Source organism: Nestor notabilis, unplaced genomic scaffold (genome assembly GCF_000696875.1).
Source record: "Nestor notabilis isolate BGI_N333 unplaced genomic scaffold, ASM69687v1 scaffold17544, whole genome shotgun sequence".
NCBI classification, from domain to species: Eukaryota; Metazoa; Chordata; class Aves; order Psittaciformes; family Psittacidae; genus Nestor; species Nestor notabilis.
In genome coordinates, this window is record NW_009926207.1 from 48585 (window position 1) to 73036 (window position 24452).

Here is a 24452-nt window from a genome sequence, read left to right on the forward strand (position 1 = left end):
CTCTATACTACACCTCAGTTTATTAATAGTAAAAAAATCACCAGTAGCTATGACCCTTTTCTCCTTCTAAATCTATCAGGATGAAGAGAGGGGCAATGAAAATGTAAGAACCAGGAGGAATCCCTCCATCATGAAAGAAACTTTCCTGTTCCTTTTCCATATCTCTTATTCTGCCTCCCTTTTGGAGCTGAGAAAGCAACTTAGCCCAATAAGTTTTAAAGACTGAAGGAAAGTGAAACATACACAGAGCACTAATTACCCCAGAGCAGACCACTGACTCCACAGGTATATGCAAATCTTGCCACAATGTCTATTTTAGGACATACAGGGGCAAGGCACTGCAGTCAAGATAAATCATAGTACGCAGGCTTTATTTGTACTGAAGTCTTCCAGCAAAGAGAAATCCCTGCAAACATTGACTGTAATACATTTAAAGCCACGGCATAATGCATTATTTCTATTTAATTGTGTGGCATTGTTTTATATGTAGCTACTTAGACAGAAGGCAATAAAAGCCATATTCAAGAGACACTTAAAAAAATACAGGTAAATTCTCTTCTTTCTACTTTGTTCTTAAATCTAGAAATGATATTCTATATCCTGCATTTTAAAATTTAGGTGAGACTGTGCCTCCACTTGGAGGGGAGACATTGCACATAATGTGGTAAAGAGCACACAGCCTGTTGGTACAGGAGACTATGGGTAACAAAGTCATCATTGTTATCTTCTACTAGTGATTCACACCAAGTGATAGAATGGCCTCAGAATAATAAAGATAGCTATGCAAATGTATTTCTTTATGCATAAATCCTTTTTGTCTTTGGAGTTTTGTGGAAAACAACTTCCAAAAAAAGTGAATTTAAAAAATAAGACATGAACTAAATTCCTCTGAATCCAGAGACGTATTTGGAGATTATTTAACTCATAAATAATCATGAATCTCAGCTGAGTTGGGCCCAGCTCTTGTTTACAGAAAGAAAACAAAATAAATAGCTATTAACAAAACATGTTTCTGGAGAAAGATTATGACTCCCAACTGAGATTTTATCCTCCAAGGGTTAGGACTCCAGAGGGGTGGCAGACCACTACTAGTGCTGCTGCTGCTATGTGTTCCAGGACAATCAGTTCAACATGCAGCAGGGGAAGTCCATAGCACAGCTATCCCTCCCATAGTCACCATCCCAACTGTCAAACATACATCAGAAAATACAAATTAGACAGCCAGACAGTCCTGAAATGAATGCATAAGGACCATGAGTCACATGCTACACTGGTTTAAAGAGAAAAACCAAGTAATTCCATTTACTGAAATGGAGCCATACTGAGCCTTTGTCATTAAAAGTAAATACATTAAAAAAAAAAGAAGATAGTTAACATGTTGTGGCTGAAGCACTGTTGCAACACTACACAGAGCCAATGGTACACCAGTCAAAGTAGAACTTACACGCTTTCGCTCCTGTAAAATACTAGAAATATTGATGTGAGATTATCTACTTGTCTGCCTGTGAATAAATGCAGCAGATGAACAGAGCAAAATGAGGAAGACACAGTCAAGCATGATGGCTTCCACTGTGTAAAAATCACATTTGCCTTTCCAAAACACAATCTGTATAACAATACAAAAAAACCACGTTGTCTTCCCTTACCTTCTGCAAAAGGTTCCCATTCATAAAATCGACCCATAAATGGCTTGTTATTGTATGATGCACACTGCACCTCTCTAATAGTTCTGCTGCTTTCAGGACACATCTGTTTAGATAAAAAAACCAGTCACATTACAATCAACAACAATGTTATCACTGCTTTCTTACTTATTTAATCTAGAAAGTTAATGAAGGCATTGCCAAATTCTAATCCAGATTAGACTAGGACAGGTAACAAACAGTGTGCTTTTAAGTAACAGTATCAAAAGTAGTAAAAAACCCCAAGAATTTGCGGAGTTCAAGGAGCAAGAGTTGTACCAAAAACATGACAAATTTTTATTTAGCTGTCATTTTCCTCAGCAAAAAGATGACATTTCAAGATAAATTCAATAAATTAGATCCAAATAATTTCCTTTCCACAACAGTTTCACATTTTTCATTATTAATTTTCTGGGCTCAGATTCAACAGAGTTGAACCACTTAACATACATGCTTCCATAACTTATTAAAAGCTGGCCACACCAGCTTCTCATCCTAAGCTTCAATACCATATTACCACCTTTTCTTTTCTATTTCTACATGTTGTTAGTAAAGCCATGTCCTGGGTTCAGCTGTAACATTACTTTGTATTTTAACTTGCGCCTCCAAATGCTAACTTAAAGAGTTCTTGAAGCTAAATAGTGGAAACAGCTTCCTACATACAGGCATGTGCGCACACACACACGTACTGAGGCAGGGTAAGTTTTACAGATAGAAGTAACATCATTTATTAAGTCATTTGCAACGCAAGCCTTTGGCAGACAAGCTTTATTTAGATGTGAAGCAGACTCCAAAAGTAAATACAAGTTAAATACTTAATTACTTTGTTCTGCCTGTATCCTCACACTAAAGCAGTTACAGCAAAAGACTACGCTGTGTGTGGGCACACACGAAGGGGAGAAAGATTTCTAGAAAAGGTGGGGGTTAATTAGGACAATTTCTATGCTTGGACAAGCTTTGGTCGCCAACGGATTTTTTTTCAGGTAGCCTTTAGATTATCAAAATGGCTATTAAAAACACTATACAAGAACAATACAAACCACCTGAGGAACTGGACTAGAACAGCAGAATATCTTTTCTGTAGGAGACAGATTTCAAGGCAAATTTAGAGACAACGTTCTATGAAAGCAGCATGGCTAAAAAGCTGTTTTTGAAGGGAACAGCAAGAGGATCAGTAAGAACAGCTCTTGGTGCAACTGCAAGTCAGTTCTTTTACATTTGTATATGGGAAAAGATTGGTTGTCTTTGCAGTGAAAGCCAGCACACCAGAGGTCCCAGAGGAGTCTGCTTTGTATCCAGCATCTCTATATGACGATGTTTGTAACTGGATCAGCAAGACGTTAAAGTCAAGAGTTTTCAAGTGGGCTATAAACTGTACCAAAGACATGCCTGGGGGCAGGTTCATGGACTACTTTATCTTCTATTAGAATCACAGTAACAAATCTCCTAGAATAAACACTCTTTCTGGCCAAACGGCCATCTGTGCTGTGTTCACCCACCCTTTGGAGATCTCCAAGTACATACAAATATTGTTTCTTCACCAACCCCTCTAATAAAGAAAAAAAAAGAACAACCAAACAAAAAAAGCTCCCTGAAAATAGGACTATGAGCCACCAAACTACATTGGAAGGGTGGCACCAAAAGTCTTTCCAGTGCCACATGCTGAAAGCAAAGCTATATTCCCACAACTGAAGTACACATCCTTATGTCTGTGACAGCAATGCAGCAAGGAAATCCAGCTGCAACAACCAACTGTGGCTAGGAAGCTTACATTTTTCATGGAAACAAATTATAGCACATATCCCTAAGGTGAAGGGATGGAACCTGAGCTGGCATAAATTAAGGTCACCACATAAACTTACAGCAGAATGACATCAGTTTGCACCAACAAAGACCCCAGCCTGAAGGGTTTCTTTTTGGAACGCTTTTCCCTCTTTTTTTGGCACACATTTTCTGACAGCCTATTGTGAAGTTTTGTTGTTTCTTGTTTTTCCTTTTCTAAGCTTTGTGCTCTTGTGTACCAGTACTTCTGGCTCATAAAACGTTTCCTGTACACCCCGTTCATACCAACTGCAGACAATGTATGAATAAAAAGATCAAAATATTCATTGCTGTTGCCAAAAAATAGTGACACCCGCCCCTTCTAAGATCATTTTTATACAGCTACAATTTCTGTTTTTAAACTTACTGAAAGTTACCCACAGGACAGAGGCCCCATTGCTTTAAAGCAGGACAAAGGGCTGACAAAGACACTGAAAATTGTGTGGATCAAGCCAAAATCAGAAGAAAAGGCTAACTCAGTAACATCCCTGCTATTTTAAAAGTCCCAACTCGCTCTTCCTTCCTCTATTTCTTTCATCAGAATTTAACTACGAAATAAAGTTTTGAGTAAAAACTGGAGAGTGTGACCTACAGATTATACTCATTTTTATTTGTAAACATCTTTTTTAAATGTTTTATGAAAGAGTTACCTACCATGTGCAACTAGTCAAACTTACTACAGTTTATGAAGCGCCAAGGCTTAAAAAAGTTGTACTCTATGTTATATACTAGTTAACATCTATAGACCATTTATTACCCATGCCTAAATTCTTAATGCACAGCTGAATGAAATGATAGTTTTACGTCACCTACTGCTCAGCCCCTCTGAAAGTAAAATCCCTGAGCTTTTTATAGAAGACCTAAGAGTGCCAGGCACTTTCTCTTGGTCTCTCTTCTCATGCATTCCTTGAGCATACAACCTATCTTTACACTTCTATTTAATTACTGTTTCTGTCACAAACACATATAGCTCGACTAGAAAACTCCTGAAAGACAGCAATAAGCATCTGGTGTGAGAAGATGACAACACCAAAGAAAGCTCATGTTTACAACGTCTTGTCAGTTGTACCTCATCATTTGCTTCCCAGCTCACACACTTGGCTGGGAGATACTGGGAGCTGACTGAGGACAAAGCCAGGCTGTCCTGAAGCACCACATGCAGCAGGTCCCACCTGTGCTTGGCTCACAGTCGCTCCAAGGGCCTGCCCATGGCAAACCTCTGAACTCTTCCTGGCCCTCTCCCAGGCGAACAGCAATTTTGCTTCAAGAAGAAGGCATGTTGGCATGTTTACAGATCAAGAATGTTCCTGTGGCTAAGCCAGAATACTAGGATTTAAACAACCTGGATTTCTTTCCAAAATCTCCCAGAGGCTTTCGGAATGAACTTTGCTAAAATATTTAGCCTTACTGTGTGATCCCCGCTCCGTGACGTGAGGGCGTTAGGATTGTGCTGCCTCGTAGGGACTTAAAAAGTTTTTTGGAAAACAGAATGTTGACTTTATCCATTGGTTTCTTAATGACAGATCTGGAATTAATTTTTTTCCTCAAAAACTTAAGTTTCTTATGGGTTTACTGAGAGAGTTACCTGAAGTTTTTTATAGGGGGGTTGATAAGAAACCAGGGTGGCCTCTTTGGATGTTTGCAATTAAAAAAGAAACAGAAACAAAATGTCCTTTTTTTAACCAGGTCTGTGGAAGCCAGATCAGCAAATAATATACACTGCAACTATGAAGATAAATCTCAGATTCCATCATGTAAAGGCAGATATAAATTATCTAGAAAACTATTCTGTGTGCTGGGAGAGGTTTTTTTAATTATTATTCTTTCAAGTTGCGCACTATAAAATTGGAAACAGCATCTAGAATCCATAATCTTATATGGGTTTAGATGATGTCTCTCCTAATTAAAATGTGCTGCTTGGAAAAAACCAATGCTGTAAACTAAGCATGCAGAATCTCCAAAGTGATGGACGTTTTCTCACCAGGTAAGATACTTTCAGAGCTTCCACTGCTGCATTTTGATGCAGCTATTTCAATGAGTATGACATCTTGGCCAACTTTTCTTCCTGTACTTTCGGAATGTGAAATTAACAGAGTAGCACAGCACTGTGTTGATGAGGCAGGCAGTGGTTTTGACAAAACATTTTAGAAGTATCCCTTTGTGGTTTTGGACCTCAGGCCAAATTTCTTGAAATGCATCTGTCTGCAGTTGATAGAAACTTTGTACTTCTGAAATAGTAGCTTTATTTATGCCTCAGTTTCATCTGAGATACACCAGTATGAAAGTATTCCAAGGGACAGCAACACAGAGTACTTCTCTTTGCTATGTACCATTACAGCACTCTTAAAATGAGCTGCTAGTACAACTAAGACTGTAAAACAAAGAAACCGCCCTACTTGCTTTTTAGCTTTTGGGAAACATTTGAAAAGCACAGGGTCTTAACCAATCTTCAACACTTTGGTTAATTAATGAAGTGTTGGCAAAGCACCAGAAAATTATCAGTCTGCCAGCAGATGTGCACTCACACTGGATGCAAGCCTGCCATTAGTAAAGCTGTTTCAAAGCTGCACTGAGATAATGCAGTTCTGGAAATGCATAAATGGGCCATTTCGATCCTGAAACCACCTCTAAAGGCAATTAAAACATTGACTAAGATACTTGGCACTGTTTCATTTTTATGACCTACAGTCACTGGCCAGGCCCTATAGTCATTGTTGATTCCCCAGACTCAGGCATAATCCACAATCAGTATTTTCTGTGTGTACAATACTATATATTAAATTTAGTCCAAGTTGTACTGGTTGTACTCGAGTTTTCATTTCCTGCAGTGGTTGCATCTAATCATATTAATCCTTTGACATTCTAAAGGATAAACACATCTCCAAAGAAAATTAATTAAAATGCTTGTTTCTGAAACAGTAATCTGAAGATTCTTCTTTCATTTTCAGAACATGCTCTTAAAAGCAGCAAGTCCTTGCAATATGCATACTATATATATTCCAATTCTTTACACAACAATCCCCAATATCTGCAGTGAACTTCTGCTCTGAAGTGCCAGTGCTTTGCTCCTCCTGAAGCCTAGGGAAGTTCCGTGTCCACATCTGAAAGCAGAATCTTGGGTCCTTCAAATTTTAATTCTTCTGCTAAGCTTTTTCTTTTTGCCAAGAACCATACACCCCCCTATCAGTGTTACGTAAAAGCAAAGCAATCTACTTTTGTCTAGCTGAAAACACACTGAAAGATCTCCAGAATTTAAACTGCTGGAGATGCTTTTATTCCCCCTATAGTTCTAATTTTTAAAAATAGCAACAAAACATGAAGACAGTAGTCTGCCTACTACAGAAAGAAATAAGGTCCATTGAATGTGCCTAGATATCCATGGCACAAAATATCAGGTAGGTTTTTCATTCAAATGGAATTGGTGCTTCTGAAAAACAAAAGTATGCAAGAAACTTTAAAATGCTACATGTTAAAAATAATAGGAAGGACAGCTCTGCAGTAAAACCAGCACTAGCCAGCTCTAGTTACAGTCCATGACCACAGACAGTACACTATAAATGTCTGGCTTGGAAATGGAATAAAAATTGACATCTGTGAATGCACTGGTATCTGGACAAGTTTATGGGGAATGAGCACCTGTATAACTGAAATCTCAGCGCTGCCTCAAGCGATGAATTTACACCTACGTGTCTGCTGCAACGGAGATTAAGCTTAGTTAGGACAATCACCATAAATTACTAACTTTCATTACTAACCAGAGACAGATTCTGAAGCGATGCTGAGTCTAAGGGAGCAAGTAATACAGGGTTGCAGCCATTCTCTTTACCCTCACTGCTTTCAAGGGACTGCCTGTCATAGATGGAAAAGACCTTAGAGGTGTACACAATACAAAATCTTTCTATTTCTGCCCACAAGCCATTCAGCTAGGAACGAGACTGTGTTTGGAACAAGGAAGACGGTTCATGGCAGAGTTGTACAGCGGGGTGCCTGCCTTCCTGAGGTACACACTGGCTACCACTGCCATGGGTAAGGGAACTGCTACCATCTCAAACTGGAGCTTAAGAACCCTTTTTTCAATTAATGGTTTCAGCTTTGCACTAAGAAAGTCCTCTGAATTTAACTAGAAAAGTCTTTAAAGTGTTACCCAAACCTAATCTTTATTAACTTTGTAATGTATCAAACAAATAAGGCATTAGTGCATACCGCGGCAAGTGCATCTGTTGCTGCTTTCCCTTCCATAACACTTTACAGCTGAAAACACCATACGTCTAATAATGGGAAAGAAAGATCAACCCAACAGATGGAAAAAGAAGTATTTCTGCTTAACTTTACAGGTTTGTGGCTTTTTTTAAATTCTCACTGACAGACCCTTGTGATTAGATTGAAATAACTTATTTTATTTGAGATTTTCAACAACTTGTAAAAGATTCAAGTCCAGTTTTAGTTTTTAATAAAATGTTAGCCACTCACCCATCCCACACAAAGCATCTACACTGATCTAATGTGCATGACTGGAAACATTTGGCACTATAAGCTTAGGAGGGGCTCACCAAAAAGCTATACTAGGAAAATTAACAGTTCCTCAGTAGTACCAAAAATGTGTCAAGGAAATCATCCATTTCTGTTTATTGCTAAGATTTTACAAATGCTATTCCAAAGAAACCAAACCAAATAATCAAACAAAAAAACAATCTGAGAAACAATAACCGGTTACTAAAACATCTAAGTTGAAACATTAGAAAATGGAAGACAAATACTGAAAACAGACCTTGCTGGAACAGACAGTCATCTGGTGTAAAGCAATATGCAAGTGTGTTATGGAAGTCAGAGCTATGTCAGTTCACACCTGCCAATGATCCAGCCAGTTGACTGGTGCTAGTCGTCTTCTTGATCCAGCAAAAGAGCAGATGACTATCGACTCATTCCAAAGCCGGTTTTTCAAAATGTAGTTACTATTTTACTGTCACAACTTTCTTTTAGTGCCCAGTTCCCTGAGCAAAGCAGTACTTCAGTACTGAGACTGGAGCGCACACAGAATGTTCTTTACATGATCCCAATCAAGCATCAAAAGCTTGGCATTTGCAACAGAAATCGTAACTACTTTGTACAACAGCTGTTCTCGGTCTCAGCAGTGGTATCGTTTTTCTATATAAATATTAAAAAATCCACAAAATACAAGAACCCCTTCATTCAAATATCTATTTTTGGAAACACTACATAATGCTCAAGGTGCTTAAACTGCACACTATTGCCTCATTTAATGTAAAATCAATGAACAGTTATTTCCATTTGACACAACCTGGCTCAAAGTCTGAAGAATGCCTTAACATGGAAGCTTTCAGCATTACTGCAGATTCAGTGTCTCATCTGTCTATGTTGTTCAAATATATCTGAAAAATAGAGCATGTTTCAATACTACTCCTCAGAAAATGTAAGGTTTCTGTACTATAGATATTTTACTACACAAGTAGCATGCTTTATATTAGAAAAATCAGCCACTCCAAAACTCTTCTCAACAGGCACCACCAGTATCAGCTTTGAAAAACCCTGACACAAACTCATACTTGATGTAACTCTAATGAAATCAACAGACTTCAAGCAAAGACAATATATCTAGTCCTTGTAGTTTGTAGAAAATGATGCCAAAACAATAAAACATCTACTTCAGGGTTTCCAGCAGTATTTGATTTCATTTTTTAGAAACATTGTTCTTGGAGCAGCCTATTCTTTTTGGGGTGCAGTCTTTATGTCACGTAGGTTTCACTACTTTGTTATTCTAACAGCTTCATCGGTACGTGGAAATAACCCTTTATGAGTTTTCTGTATGAAAGTCTCATCAATTTAAATGGAAATTCAATTGCATGCATTCCATTTAAATGACTGGCCTTTGTGTAGGAGGAGAGACTACCTGAATGGTTCTAGCAGAAGGACCGAAAGCTTAGGAAAGTTCATGATTTGTATTACCATAATATTCCACTTTTTAAAAATTCTTATTACAGCAGTAATCACAATATTCTTAGAGAAAGATTTCTATTCTAAGTGACAACCTGTCATCTGACAAGCCCCCTGTTGCAGGCAACTGAAATGTTTATGCAGTGCTATGTGAGGCACAAATGTTACTAGATGGAGGGTGAATGCTGGTAAGTCCATTGAGAGAGTGAAATTTGTTATTTTTTGATTAAAAAAAAAAAAAAAACAAACTAAAAGAAATAAATAAAAAAAACCTACCTACAGTGTGGAACAATTCATTTTCCACAAAAAGTGAACAATTATAGAACATCATAAAAGCAACTTAAAAATAACTGTGATTTGCAGGAGCCAACTGCAATAGAAATTACAGCATTATTCTTATTTTAGAGCTCTTGTTTCCAACAAAAAATGAGGTTCTGATACAACACACACTGTTTCTGCAATATATTCTTTCTTCCTAGGTCATACCACTTTAAAAACAAAAAGGCACCTTTAACTAGCAGATATATTTACCAGACTTTACAATACTTCGGTATAGCTACAGCTGGTAGCACTGGCGATTTGCTTATTTGTCAAACTTCAACCATTCAAACTAAAACTTTCTGCTCCTAGTATCTGTCTTAGTGTGTTAGTCTCATTTTTTTGACTGAAGTATTTCATCCCAAGAATGAGTCTGAAGGGAGACAAGAGGGGAGAAGTGTTTTGGGTTTTTCCCATGCGTCAAAGATTCTGATTTATTTTTTTTTTAAATATAAGTGCCTGTTTCGTTTTAATGAGTAAAATGAAGTCAGCCAAGAAACTGGGTTTGTGTCTAGAATGCATCCTCTGCCTTTATATGGAAATCTACCCAAATAAAGCCAGGCCTCAAGATCCTGAAAAAATGCTGATAATCAGACTCTGTACACGTTCAGTCAGAACTTGTTAAAGTTCCGCAGCTGAACTGCTGGAACGATCTCTTTACAAGAAGTGTGTTCCACATCTGAGGCTAAAAGAGACTGAGAAGTTTTCCAGCAACTATAGGTACACGTTCCTGAGGTCTGTATCAGGGGCAGGCACTGGAAATGAAAACACCTCTCTGCTCCTAATAGCCCTTTCAGGCTGTTGCAGGTAGCATGGACAAAGCAAGGAAGCAGCCTAATGCAAATGGCTGTGCCTAAAATGCATGGAACACTTTGGAAAAACTTAAGATAAATCTAGGGACTGGGACTGAAGACATGAGAGTGAATGACCAAGCCAGCTGAAGAAGGTACTGAGAAGAAAAGAAAAAATGAAACTAGAGAGAAGCTGGGAACCTAAGTAGAAGGAGAGAATGGAGGCAGAAGAAACGGGGAGAAGAGACAGAAAATATTAAACAAGGTACAAAGAAAGTGAGAAGTGTGAGAGAGCAAGAAAATACAGCGGAACCACTTCTGCTAGAGGGAAGAAGCAGAGAGGGGCTGTATTTGGAGGAATGGCAGAAACTGTTGTGGTGAGAAAAACCTTTGAACACCATGGCAAAGCATTTTCATTGCCCTGTACTACTAGTAGAGGGCAAATTCCTTCTACCATTAGCTCAGCTGCAGTGGTCTGACCAGTCCTGTGAACAGCGATGGATCACATGATGGCATTCTGGTTTTGAAGGCTCTTTTGGTTTTGTTTCAAAACTATGAAGTTACACACAGTAAGTCAGAGGACATTAAAAGAATGTTTCACCTCAACTTAGAAGGGATTGTCCATGCAATTACTATGTAATTTGGCTCTTTTTTTTCCCCTGCATTGTCCAATATCAACTGTATGATTACATGCTATTTTATCTATATGATCTGCAACTTACTTCAGTGTGCAGAATGGACTTACTCTAGGGAGAATTGGGAATGTTTAGTTAGAAGAGTTATTTACATAACCTGTATTATTGACTGTAGAAGCTAGTAAGTATACAATGGACATAAAGAATAAGGAACATGAAAGACAGTCTGCGGTTTGTGGAGCTAGCTACTCTACTAGTTTTGGGGGGAAATATCACCTATGGTGCAATTTACTTAATCCAATCCTTTCTCAGTTTGTGAACTATGTACTTTCCACTCTGGGGTCTGACTGAAAACCTCTGGATCTGGTTTCCAGTCGAGCTGTGAAATCGTAGTTAGAGTTTTGGCCAATGCAAATTTTGCTTTGACATTGTTAAGTAATAAACAGCTACTGAACACATAAAAAAATACATCTAATCTCAATTACTCAAAATGGAGGATTAAATTACTGAAAGCTTTTTTAAAACCTCATTCTTCCATATCTCAGCTTCCTTTCTTATAATAGAGATAAGATCTTCTATCACACAGCAGCTTTGTGAATATTAAATCAAACATTTCAGTAACAGTATCAATGACTAGTCCTAGAGAATTCCATCTTCTGCCAGGAGCGTTTTAAGGCAGGGAGCCAAAGGCTGAATAATAAAAATAACAACATTGAGTAGTGAAGCACTAATAACTAAACTGTTGGTCTATGCAGGGTCCCTGGGGTAAAATGTCTTGTTTCTTAACAGACAAGAGTTGCCATAGGATTGCTGACAAACCTCTAGTGCTGAAAGCTCTAAACCTTTGCAGGTTTGACTTTTTCATGTTAGAGAGTCCTTTTAGTGGCACTTTGCTGCTCAAATTGAAACTGCGCACCATCACAAAATACTGCCATCAAAAAGTAAGCCAAACTGAGGTCTAAAACCAGCCGTCAAGATAATTAGTATGCTTGTATGTTTAACAAACGATAATGCAAACAGAAATACAGGAAAAGAAAACAGTACATTGTTTGGCTGGGAAGTTACTGAATGTTGAAGCCAAAAACTGAAGATGGTTTGCAGAAAGGGGCAGGAGATGTTTCACTGGCTTCTTCCCCTTACAGATCACCCATTGCCTCTCCAACACTGCAGTGACAGATGCAAAAAATACAGGATTGGCTTTTCCAGAAAGAGAAGTCAAGAGTTTGAAGATAAAAAGCCTTAGCAACTTATCACAAGAAAGAAGCTCTCTTTCATTAATTACACTTGCATGTCTCTATGTGTGCAATATGCTGCATGCAAAGGTGTTATTTCTGGACAAACACACAGCATGCTTGATGAACATCTGACAGTAGGTGTTTTCTATACCTGTAATTAATGAGAATAGTTAACAAATGTTCCTAAGAACAGCATTTAAAAAAAGAAAGATTGTAACTTAATGAAGGGATTTCCCCTGATCCAAGTTTGTAGACATTTGTGGCTTCCTCTGCTTCGAAAACCTGGATGCAATTAAACTAACATGAATAAAATGCAAACTTTTTGTTCATTATAGGAATGTTGAATAACTATGCACCAGAATTTCAGAAAAAGACTTTTGCTAACATGAATTGACAAAAAGAAACAAAGACAAGCTGGAATGCCTTAAAATATCTCCCACAACACTTGTCTATATTGATAAATGACAACTACTCAAACTTGCATTACCCTATTAAACAAATCTACAATATGCCAGGAATGCAACTGTCTGACTGCAAGTGTGAAGTCACAAGTTTCACTGATCGGTTTCCTGTTCAAAGCTTGGCACAGAGGTTATGTCTGAACAACAACCAGGCCACACATCTAAATCACCCTGATCACCCTGCAGTCATGTTTTAATGAGGAACAAAACAAAAATCGCTTCATTTCGACAAGCATCCAAATGAAGTTTCCAACTCACTCCACAATATTTTGAGTGCTAATGCTGCAATTCAGAACTGATGAAGTGGTTGGATAACTGGATCTTTCCCCTCTTTCCTCTTCTCCATGACACAGGCTTTTCATTTACTGTAAGAATAAAAATAATCACTTCTCAGACAGTTCCAGTTGCTATGTGAAACCTACCATTCATGGTCCACTGGGAAGTTAGGAAACAAATGTTTTAGCCAACTGACAGGCATTTTGGTTCTAATTTTGAGACACTTAGATGAATTATTAACATTTTATACCATGTTAGTGCAATGCATAAATGAGGGCCTGAATTCTCAGCTGTTTGTAGACACAAATTCACCCAACTTCAACCAATACATGGACTTCTCCAGCTTCACCATTTAACAGGCACAGAACTTAAAAAAAACTCTTGGAGAAGAAAAATGCAGCACAATGCTTCCTGCAGTACCATACATTCTGAAGTACTACTGCTAACCATATCTTTTGAAATACCTCTGTACACTAAAAATCAAGGAAATACATACTGGGAAGTTGACAGAGCCTCTGGAAAATTCAGCTCCCAGAATGCTCAAGCTAAACCCCAAACATATTAATGGTACTAAATGTATATGAATTTGCTAACTCTTATGCTAAAGGATGGTAACTGTTGTATATAAACACCAATAATAGACAAGAGAATTGACTAAGATACTTCAGAGCAATGGCATGAATTGCTCCTAATTCAAAAAGGATTTGAAAACTTAAGTTGAACATCACAACTTTATTCAGATATTTTTACAAGAGGAGCAATTTTTATATGAACACTGATCATGGTACATTGTCCTGAGTTATATTCATAATGGTTTGAGATAACTAATATTTACTGTGAAGTTATGTATGACTCTGCTCCAAAAGCAGGACTGTTGTCTATGGAGTAAACCTAATTGCAGTCAGCATGGGCACTCACTACAGGTTTTCCAAATTGGTGGTGTGAATCCCACTTCTTCTTTCATATCATTTCAAGTGGGTGAAAGGGTTGGTGCCATTCATTAAAGATCAGAAGTCAAACTAGAAGCATGTCCCAAAACGCCTCAATCATAAAAACATTTGTTCTGCATGACACAAGGCAGAGTGAAGACAGTTCATAGACTAATTATGGCAAGGATGGCATTTCTTGCCTTGAAAAATTTAATTCCTCTATGTGTAAACTAAACACGTAAGTTTCTTCCTGTGCCTTTCACATAATGCCCTTGCACTTTTTGTACATTTTTATCACTGATACATACTCTCAAACTTTATCTTCCAGTGGAATATTTCTGGTTTATTGCCTTAATGCGTTTATCCGAGGCTCCACTATGTTTTATTTATACCTTATTAAAATTTCTTTGGAGAAAGACAAAAATCTCATCATTTCTGTATGACACAGAGAGTAATCATCAGAACGTTACAGATCCCACGGGTCATTTCTCCTGACCTGGAGAATAAAGGTTATGACTTTAGCCATGTACACGTTACAAAATTTAACGTTGCACCTATCCTTTTGGTCTGTTCTTATAGTTCTTGGCACAACAGGGCATGAGAGCATGACTCTTGGACTCCTAGATGCTAAATTAAAGTAACTTAAATTTATTGAAGTAATTGAATTTTCAATTAAAAAACATCTAAACATCAAATTTCTATGAATTGTGTGATTTTGGCCTTATTATGAACTTTTACTGGGTTAGTAAGTAATTAACCTAGTAATAAATCATGTAAAACAGATAACTTAGTGTTCTGTTATTGGCACACTTGTGGAATAAACTATTTGAGAGAGCTTCTAAAGTTATCCCAACATATTTTTCCTATTGATTTAAGGCGGACAGTTTCCCATAATTATTTAAGTTCTAACAGGAACACCATAATGCAAAACATTTTCTAACACAGTGTTCTCAGTTGTTGAAGAGGATGTCATAAAGCCACAGAGCAGAGATGCAGAGGAGAAAACCGTGGTCCAAGAGGTTAATCAAAGCCGCCTCTATGTGGCTCTTTTTTATACAAGGGACAACTGATAGAACTACATAGGATATTCTACAAGCACTATCTCTGTGCCTGTGCCTGGTGAGTTAAGACCCTATTAGTGGCAACACATTCTGAATTAATAGTTACAGAATTCTGCTTCAAATACCAAAATAGTCAAAGAAAGAACAGTACAACCCAAAGTAATGCAAGCTTTTAATAAGTTTCCTATACACCCACAGAACGCCAGGCTACCAAACGTACATACAATCCCACAGTGTTTGCAGGGAAAATTCCTCACAAAGTCAAAGTTAAATTTCCTCAGGAAAAGATATGTCATCATAACCCCGCTTTACCACTTATGTCAAACACCTACTCTATACAAATATCAAAATGAAAATAAATAAACCACACAGGAGCTCTTTGGGAATAAGAAAGGGCTTTTCAGTTCAAAAAAGAAAAGAAAAAACACTCTTAAAAATACGTGGTCTTCTATTTGTCTTCACCTCAGTATATGAACACATCCTCACAGGCCCTATATCACTTCTGAAAAGACCTGTGTGGCAATTACAGTTTCTGTACCATACAAAATTAAACATTTCCACTTCTACCTTTGTTAAAACTTGAAACATTGAAAATGTTTCACCTTCTGTAGTGTAGAAAACTTAAAAATGCTTGGTCAGAATGGCAGCAAGCTCTAAACCAGCCCGAGATCCCAGGTGCCAAGGGAGCCTGCCAAGGCCTACCTATGTGCTTAGGTGACAGGAAAGCACATCAGTTCTTAATAGACTCGACGCATTCCTGTAGAACATTTCAATTCTATTTAATTAGGGTTCTGCATCCAAAAAAAGCCTTTCAGTGGAAAAGTTTTAATTCACACCAGTCAAAATTAGTATCATCATCATCATTAATATTCTTTAGGAAATTAAGTATTTTAATATATCCCATCATGATAGAGCTGCAGATTGGCCCTGAGCCTTTTACTTCATTTCTTCAACAGTAAAACCTCTTTCCATTTCCAAAACTATTTTCAGATACTTTGCATTCCTTGCTAAGACGCCATTCCCAAGTGCTCTACACACAGGAACACAGATCCAAGTTAAGAACTTGTATTCAGAACCAGAAGCTGGATTTTCCATAGCTGTACTACTAGAGTAATAATATGGATAGCTGAAGAGCCAGGATAAGAAAGTAAAAGTAATCCTTGTTTTCCGATTCTATCTAGGTACTTCTCCAAAACACAACATTCACTGTACATCTTATAAAAAGTAAAATAGATCAGGTAAAATTGACTTTAAGAAGGAGCACTCTGTATCACCAAGTTTACACTGCAAAACAAGCAGGCTTGAATGCCCAGTACCCTGCAAGCTTCCCTGTGCACACTGTCCAAGCAACTCCTCGCCTGAAGTTAATTTATAAATATATTCTCACAAAGAGCTAGTGACTTGGCAACGTGTGAGACAGTTAATAACAAAAAGCACTCAGTAAACAAATGTTCCATTTGAGTTGCTTCTTTTGTTCTGGTAACAAACAATGCAAACAAGTTTGCATTCAAATTCTGCTTCATCCACACCCCTGTATAATTCTCCCTCCTTTAATGCAGAGGGAAGTAAGGAAGATTTACTTATCACTCCTCTATCTTAGAGGAATACAGGTTACATTTGAAGAATCTTATTGTACTGCAGATAGCTTATGGTTGCAGTTAGTATTGTTTGTGTGCAAAGGACAGATGTTTGCTCCCTGTTCCCCACTGAAGGAGGTTACAGGCAGCTGTATATTCTGAGGTGAATGTGTACAAAGCCCATAAGCAAGGTGCTGAAGAGGAGAAGCCGCTTACAATAAGAATATGGGTTTAATGACCTGCAAAAACACTTGAACAAACACAGGCCCTCCAAGGTTCTCCCTAACCAAAACCCACAAGTTCAATTTTTATGAATCAAGCTGTCAGTCATGTAAAATGAGTTCAGCTATTAATGAAAAAACAATAAATGTACAATAATGAGGAAATGACCTAATGGACCAAGGCAGATGGACTTAATTTGTTATTAATTAACTGCCTTAAGGAGAAGCTGTAGAGGGAGTGGCCAAACACTGGGATAACCATTAACAGAATACTTTCCTCTCGATAAATGAGATTTTCATTTTTGGTATGATCCAGGAAGTATTAAAAAGGAAAAAAGGAAAAGAAAGAGAAAGATACTGTTCTCTGCATGCTGACGAGACCACTGGTTCATGTCACTGCTGATAAATTAAATTAAAGCCCACATACAGAAGCATTTAATCAGGAAGAACAAGCAAACAAGTGAAACACTATGGGCCTTGTTTTGCCCTTGTCCGGGCCTTTATTCTAAAAATGTTCTTAGCAACTTTTTTATAATTATATTAATTAACACATTCTATGGAGAAACATAACCCTGAATAGCAATTACAGCTTCTCAGAGGGAACAAGAAACGTTACTAAATAAAGAATATCACTATGTAGAGTTCCATGCCTAGGAGGAGCTACATCATCTACAATTCCTCTGTGATTAAAAGCCTCCTGTAGTGTAAATTTTTAATTTCTAACCACATTTAAACATGCAACAATGGCAAAGATGCAGCAACAGTATGCTCACCTACTTTTCCTCTTCATCTATTGAAGTCTTCTGTTTAAACAAGTTTATAAAATTGACATGAAGTTATTTTCACTCCTGTTCCCCTGCTAGCAAAGGAAATCTACCAATGGCCAGACCACTTATCATACTGACCTGCATGTCCTGCCACTGTCTAATACAGAAGCCCAGAGTCCTCTTCTCTCCAGCCCACTTGTCATTTTCAACAAATTTCCTCTACAATCCTTCCCTCTCCATACCTTGGCCATCTGGGATTACTTCTTTCTTCCAGCTCATTTCTAACTTCCTCACCTCTCACCCCTTGCTCTCTGAAAAGAGATATTTCCTGGAAAGGATTTTGTTACATTCCTGAAGTCAAGCAGAATACTGTCCAACTTCTTGCCTTGATGTAGTAAGGGATGAAGTAAAGACTGGGATATTTGTGTACTGCTTGGGCACCAGTGAGCAAATTCGGCACAGAAAACTTTCCAAATTAATGCCCATCTACTAAGTTCATTTCCCATTTCCTTCAAAAAACAGAAAGTGTTTTTCAAAAGAGCAATTTGTACCAGAGACTATTCTCAGAGGCTCAAACTAGCCCTTTCATGTTTTCCATTTGAGACAAACACACTAAAACTTTCCTAACATTAGAGCTCTGCAACCAATTGCTCTAGTCCCAATCAATGGACTTTATTCATAAATAAAGCAGACGTAATAACTGCTACACTGAGAGACAAAAAAAGCACTCCTCTGATTCGTTTAGGTCATGTTTTTCTTATCCTGATCATATGTTCTATTGCTACATCTCCACTGTGCAGGCTTCCACTAAACAAAACAGGATTTCCAAGTGGCAGAAGAATCAGATGAGCACCCACCCAGAAAAATACGGCCTGTTGTGTAAACATATTGAGACCAGTCTTGAAGATCCTGCTTCTAAAATCCAAATACAAGCTTCTTCAAGTTTGCAACATTAAGTTAGATTAGTAGTCCATATAAGACACAAATATTAGGAAGAGATACTTTAGGAAATACTATAATGACACTGCCAGAAAATGAAACTTTTAGCAGAATAAAAATTGCTTGTAGGGAGAAACAGCCAAACCTCACCAGCCTCCCACATAGAATGGGAGAATGCCTGAGAGCACAGAGCTACACCCAGCCAAACATTCTGAATGAAGTAATAACAGAGTAAGTTTTATTTAAAAATTAACACAGAACACATTTGCTCTCCAATAAACTAGAAAGACAAAGTCAAAGCATGTAAAGCTTGAATGCTGGTAAAAGTAGCATCTGTTACAGAACACACACAACACCATGGAAAGATTCTGGAGTGATCTAGGCTACTAGGTGCTGGCTCTAAATGGTATTTAGAGCAGGACTAGCACTCCCAAAAGGTTAGTCTTATCTTATGGGATTGAGAAGTAGGGAGTCTTCATAACATGGCCTACCCCAACTCCATTTTTCCATTATTTACATGGAAAAATATTAAACTTGTCTGAGACTCAACTTCTCCTTTTTATCAAATTAGAATTTTACATATTGGAAGATTTAGTGACTGCTTAAAAGCCTTGAAGTTATGGTACCAGGTAGCTATAATATTAAGCATCTACTTTCAGTATTCCCTAAGACACTAAAATAAGGTTAAAAAAAAAATAATCATTCACTAACTAGAGACAGTGTTCAGCTTTATTTCTTGACTACGTGAACATTTACAATACTAGGGAAAACCAATAGCTGCCCAACAAATTAAACATAGGAAAACGAGACTTACGTTTGTGTTGCAGAGTTTATATTGCTTGTAGGTGCCAATGCACACAATTGCTGCAGCCCTCTGAGGCTGGGGCTGACCCTGGACTGCCTGGTGCGATGCAGACCCATGATGGTTTGAGTCACTGCTGTGAAACAGGCTTTGAGATACAGGAAATGAAGATGACTGATAAACTGAGGGTCCTAGCACTTGATGTCCAGCCTGAGGCCCACTTTCTTCTTGATAAAGATTCCCATGTTGAAGTGAAGGACTAGCTCCCTGGCTGTAAGTGTTCATGAGACTTGGACTCTGATGAAATACGTGGTTCCTTGATGACTGTCGCTGTCTCCGAGGTTTCTGAGGCTGCTGACCAGTGTCAGTTTGTAAAGGTAAAATGTAGGGCACTTTTCCATATCCATACTTTCCTGGACCAATAGGATTTCTATTTCTGCTTCTAAAATCAGAGAAAGGGAGAGAAAACAGATACTGAATTCATAAGTGAAGGAGCAGTTACTTACATGAATTGTAGTTTCTCAGAGTTATTCACTGCAAGGCAACAAGTAACCAGAAATTTCAAGCTATTTTACAGAAAATATGTAGAAGCTGTAGGCTCGCTTGGTGTGCTGGAAATCTATGAAGAAGGCTACTGACTGAACTAAATCCTGGGCCCCCTTTGGCTGAAATTCACATGGGAAGTCACTTAGTGACAACTAGCAAAGGCAAATCGCCTGGTATGGTATAAAGTAGCAGTTTGGAGTGAGGTGGTTGTTGTTCTTTTAACCCCTAGGACTCTCCTTTAAAAATGGAAATTCAGAAAATCAAAGCTTTACATTCCTAAAATTCATAACCATGTTTCTGAGGAGCTTAAGATACATAACAGCAATAAAACGCTACTGTGGATTTGAGTAATGACAGAAGAAAATCTGAATACAGTATGGCGAAGATTGTTAAACATTTTGTATCCATTCATAAAGCCTCCTGTGATTCTGCTTCATCTGTTATTTAAGAAATAACAAGAAATATTTAGGGAAAAAGTATAAGGAACATCAAAATATTACTGAGAGACTTCTGGAAAAGATGACAAATGCAGGAAAACATTCTTATTATGGTACACGGTTTATTTTCTCTTCTTTGGCCAGTAGATTTACTCTTTTCTTTCTTTAAATATACAAAGTGTAGATTCGCAATACATTTAGTTAATAAGTCATGACCTGCCCAATTTGTCGTCAGGATAAAAGCCCACCTTTCATCGTACGTTACCAGAACAGTACACAAGAGCCTGACAGCCCCTAGCATTAATCACAGAAGTTTCAGGTCTGCTCTCTTGTGCACAGATCAATTCTTACTGAAGAACCTGTGTTTTGAGCTGTATTAAACCTGTATCAGCACCCACAAACAGCTGGCACTCTCTGGAGGGTAGTTTTGTCCTCTGCACACTCACAGCAACACAATAGACTCAGCTCCAAGCTACAAGTGAAAAATCACAAATTGAATAATACCACATTTCAGTCATACTATTTAAGAGTATCCTGTATTTTATCTGCAAGCAATAGGCTAATTTGCATTTGCTTTTCTTGTCATCCTGTATAGCTCAATAATGCATCAGGCCTTGATTTCTACTGCTGCAGTTTGAAGAATAAGTTGGCAAAAAAGTTTTCTTTCAGTTCAGAGCAATGTGTGAATACAGCTGTTCTGAGAACCTTTGCAGCTCAGGAAGGCAGACACTGTTAAAAGAAGTCATTTTCTTTCTGTCCAAAAACTTAATTTATATTTTTTAATATCTATAAAATACACTTGAATTGCAGTGAAAGCCAGAGGTTATAAATTGACATATTTATTTTCTAGAAACTGAAGTGTCACAAAAGTCAGACAGCCATCAGATCAGAGACTTTTCTTTGGGTTTGTTTTTTCTTGTGATTGTTTTCTTCCTAAGTCTTATATTCTCCCAAGACTCTTGTTACATGGGAACCTTGGAAGTCATTTACTTAACGTTCTAGCTTTATGGCCACGTGGGACTTTTAATCAATCTTCCTGGCTCACGGATGTGTGAACAAGAGTGTGGATTTACCCTGGCAGATAAGCAACCAGCACTCTTGAGCTGCTTATACCCATTAATCTGCTCTGTGACTGTGACGGTCACTGCTGAGGTAGGCTTTTGGTAGTTACCACAGAGAAAAGTAGTACAATGGGGTTTAGCATTACAGAAGGAAAAAAGCTTCCTGTAAGTGGACAGGAGAGGAATGAAAGACAAATTATGAATAGGAATTACTTCAAATGTTGAGACTAAACCCAACTTGATTTCAATGAGCACAGTTTGTGTTGTGCAGGGGGTTATGGGTTTTTTCAGTTAGTTGGTTGGCTTGGCGTTTTTTGTTTTGGTTTGGGTTTTTTGTTTTGGGTTTTTTTTTAATGGGCAAATAAATTGATTCCCTCTATGTTGCTGCCATTTTTAATTTTTAGCATAACCCTTAATTTCTGTGCAAGACCAAAACTAACAAACAAAAAAATCTTTCTTGAGATTTCTAGTCATATTTGATTCATCTTGCAAAACAGATACAACTCCTGATTTTCACTTGCTCCAGTCTCTACTGATTCTTACTGACAGTGGTTTCCTCCTCAACCTGACCACACCAAATTTGAAGGCTCTGAGATACAAACCTTGGCAACAACTCCTGGCACTGAGAAACTTACTGCTTCATTGGAGGGAGCACAGATTGCAAGTGGTGGTGGTGACTGCAGGAGTGGACAGAGGGTGGCAGGTCTACTGAAATTAGCTTTTGGAATTCTCATCTACAGTCAGGTTTCGTGCATTTTCATCAGCAGGAGGAAAAAGCTGCTAATAACTGAGCAATAAACCATGTGCAGACCAGTAGAATGCCTCTGCCCCAGCTTTCTGACTGCAAAATTCTTCCAGAGAGGAGCACCTAGATGCATCATCCCCACCTGGAAAAACTGCTGCCTGTCAAACTAGGAAAGGTCACACAAGAAGTCAAAAATTAGATTGATATTTGGCTGTTAATCTCCAATACAGGGTTGTGAATCAGAACTGAAAATAATGGAAGGACATGCAAGAAATGGTGGCATGAACTAGGGCTCTTCTGCCTGGAAAAAGTAATTAAGTGGTCTTAAACACAGAATGACTAGTATCTGAAAGGACTCATGGTTGAAGGCAGCAAGTGACCAAAAGCTGCTGTAACCTCATGAGATTATTTGCAAAAATTAGAAAAACTTGATTTTGAGGGATGTCATTTTTTTGTAAACTGGTTGATCGCTGCAACAAACACAGAGCAGTGCCCAAGAAGTGAAAGAATAACAACTTTTTTACTGATAGTCCTGTCTCAGCTTGGCTTCTTTTTCTACACTGTAACCTGGAAATGTTGCTGGAGTCCCCACTGATGAAGAAATGAGGTACGATTTCTGGCAGCCTAAGTTTCCAGCACCCTTATAATGACATGCCTGTGATTGCATCAAGGCTCATCAAAGGTCTCCTCTTTTGCCTCTTTCTTTCTTCGGGCATAACTCTCAAACACACACACCTCCGTGACTGTTCAGACAAATCCGTTTAGCACTTTGATAACAACAATGATGGGTCCCTTTAAACTTAAGCCAACCCAAGTACATTTTTGAGTTCAAAAATGCATTTGCCCAGACAAGTATGAAAATAAGGTTTTTTGCTATTAGTGTAAGGTTTGTAGCAAACATGTAAAAATAACTATTTTTAACTATTATTCTTACTGGTCTAGCAATTTCTCTCATGCTGAGGGTAAGTCAGCTGAGAATAGCAAGAACTGGCCCTTCACAGCACCTTCTGCTTTCTAAGCATACATGTGCCTCGGATGGCAAACAAATGCATTATCACTACCTCATAGAGTTTATGCCAAGAACAATGCTTTGAACCTCAAGTGTTCTTGAGGCTCACTAAGAATTAAGTACTTTCAGAGCTGGTAGGCTAGTTATTTATATTGAACAGAAATCCTCTTTGAACCAAGGATATGCAGCATCTTTAAAATACACAAGTTAAGATTAGAGATTTCCTGGGCCTCCACCTGTTCTCTTAAGTGCTCTTTACTAAGCCACTTCCTTTCTCCTTACATATTCTCTAAACGGAGGTTCCCTGGCTCACTTCCAGCTGAAGCATAACTCACTTTCTTTCTCTTCTGATGTCAGACAGAATGAAGAATGTATTTTACATGAGCTTTGCAGCATTTCATTCAACTTATCTCCTACCATCAAAATGCTGCTTCTCTTTCAAACAAAAAACTGCGAAGTTGAACATTTGCAAAACCTCTCATTTATGACACCACAGAAGACTTGCTTTCCTACTGTTGGAATGTTTTCTTAGAATGAATCCAGAGAAACTACTAATTTCCTTCATTTTCAATTCACAACCTTTCACACTGTTTCTCAAGGAGTAATGTAATAATCTGGGAAAGTAACAGCCTTCAGCCACTAGTTCCCCGGGGATGAGGAGGAAAAACTGCACAAGAATTGCAGGCTTCATGATACTACTTTCAAAATTTTCTCTTGTCTATTGGCAGAAATTATTCCATAAGCAGAGGAAGACTCTGTTCTTCCCTGTATGCCCAGCTACAGCCACCACTGTAATGAAAGACAACAGAACGTCATCACAGAGCATGTGGATAGATGTGAAACCAACACTTTGTACTCACTCTTAGTTTTGTGAGAGTCTGAGTTCAAAGCTTTTTTCAAAATCTTCAGAGGCTTATCTGAGGAATCCTGTCCTGGAATAAACAGGTAAGTCCTCTAATACGCTAAGGAAACTCAGCTCATCAGTGAGTCCGGTCCAACCACACATATAGCCTGATGCTGCTCTGAGTACCCAGGCCCCCAGCATTCTTCAGGTTCTTGTCTAATCTTCTCACTTGGGAATTAAGCAGTTACCTATAATCTAAAGTTTGGAGTGTTGCTGGCTGAATTCTTGTCCTATCAACACAGCCAGCACTTACTCAAGCTGACCCTAACAGTGATCTATCAGC

At 38.1% G+C, this 24452-nt stretch overlaps 1 protein-coding gene across 1 annotated transcript in view; it reads right to left on the bottom strand.

Annotated features, from left to right (window-relative positions):
- Positions 1-1620: 1620 nt before the first annotated feature.
- LOC104404895 (thrombospondin type-1 domain-containing protein 4-like) overlaps positions 1621-24452 on the bottom strand; it is a gene marked incomplete at its 3' end in the record, with an annotated part of 46205 nt that continues 23373 nt past the window's right edge. Inside the window, 2 exon segments of the mRNA XM_010013432.1 lie at positions 1621-1749; positions 19480-19909. Of these exon segments, the coding sequence (XP_010011734.1) occupies positions 1621-1749; positions 19480-19909 (559 nt within the window).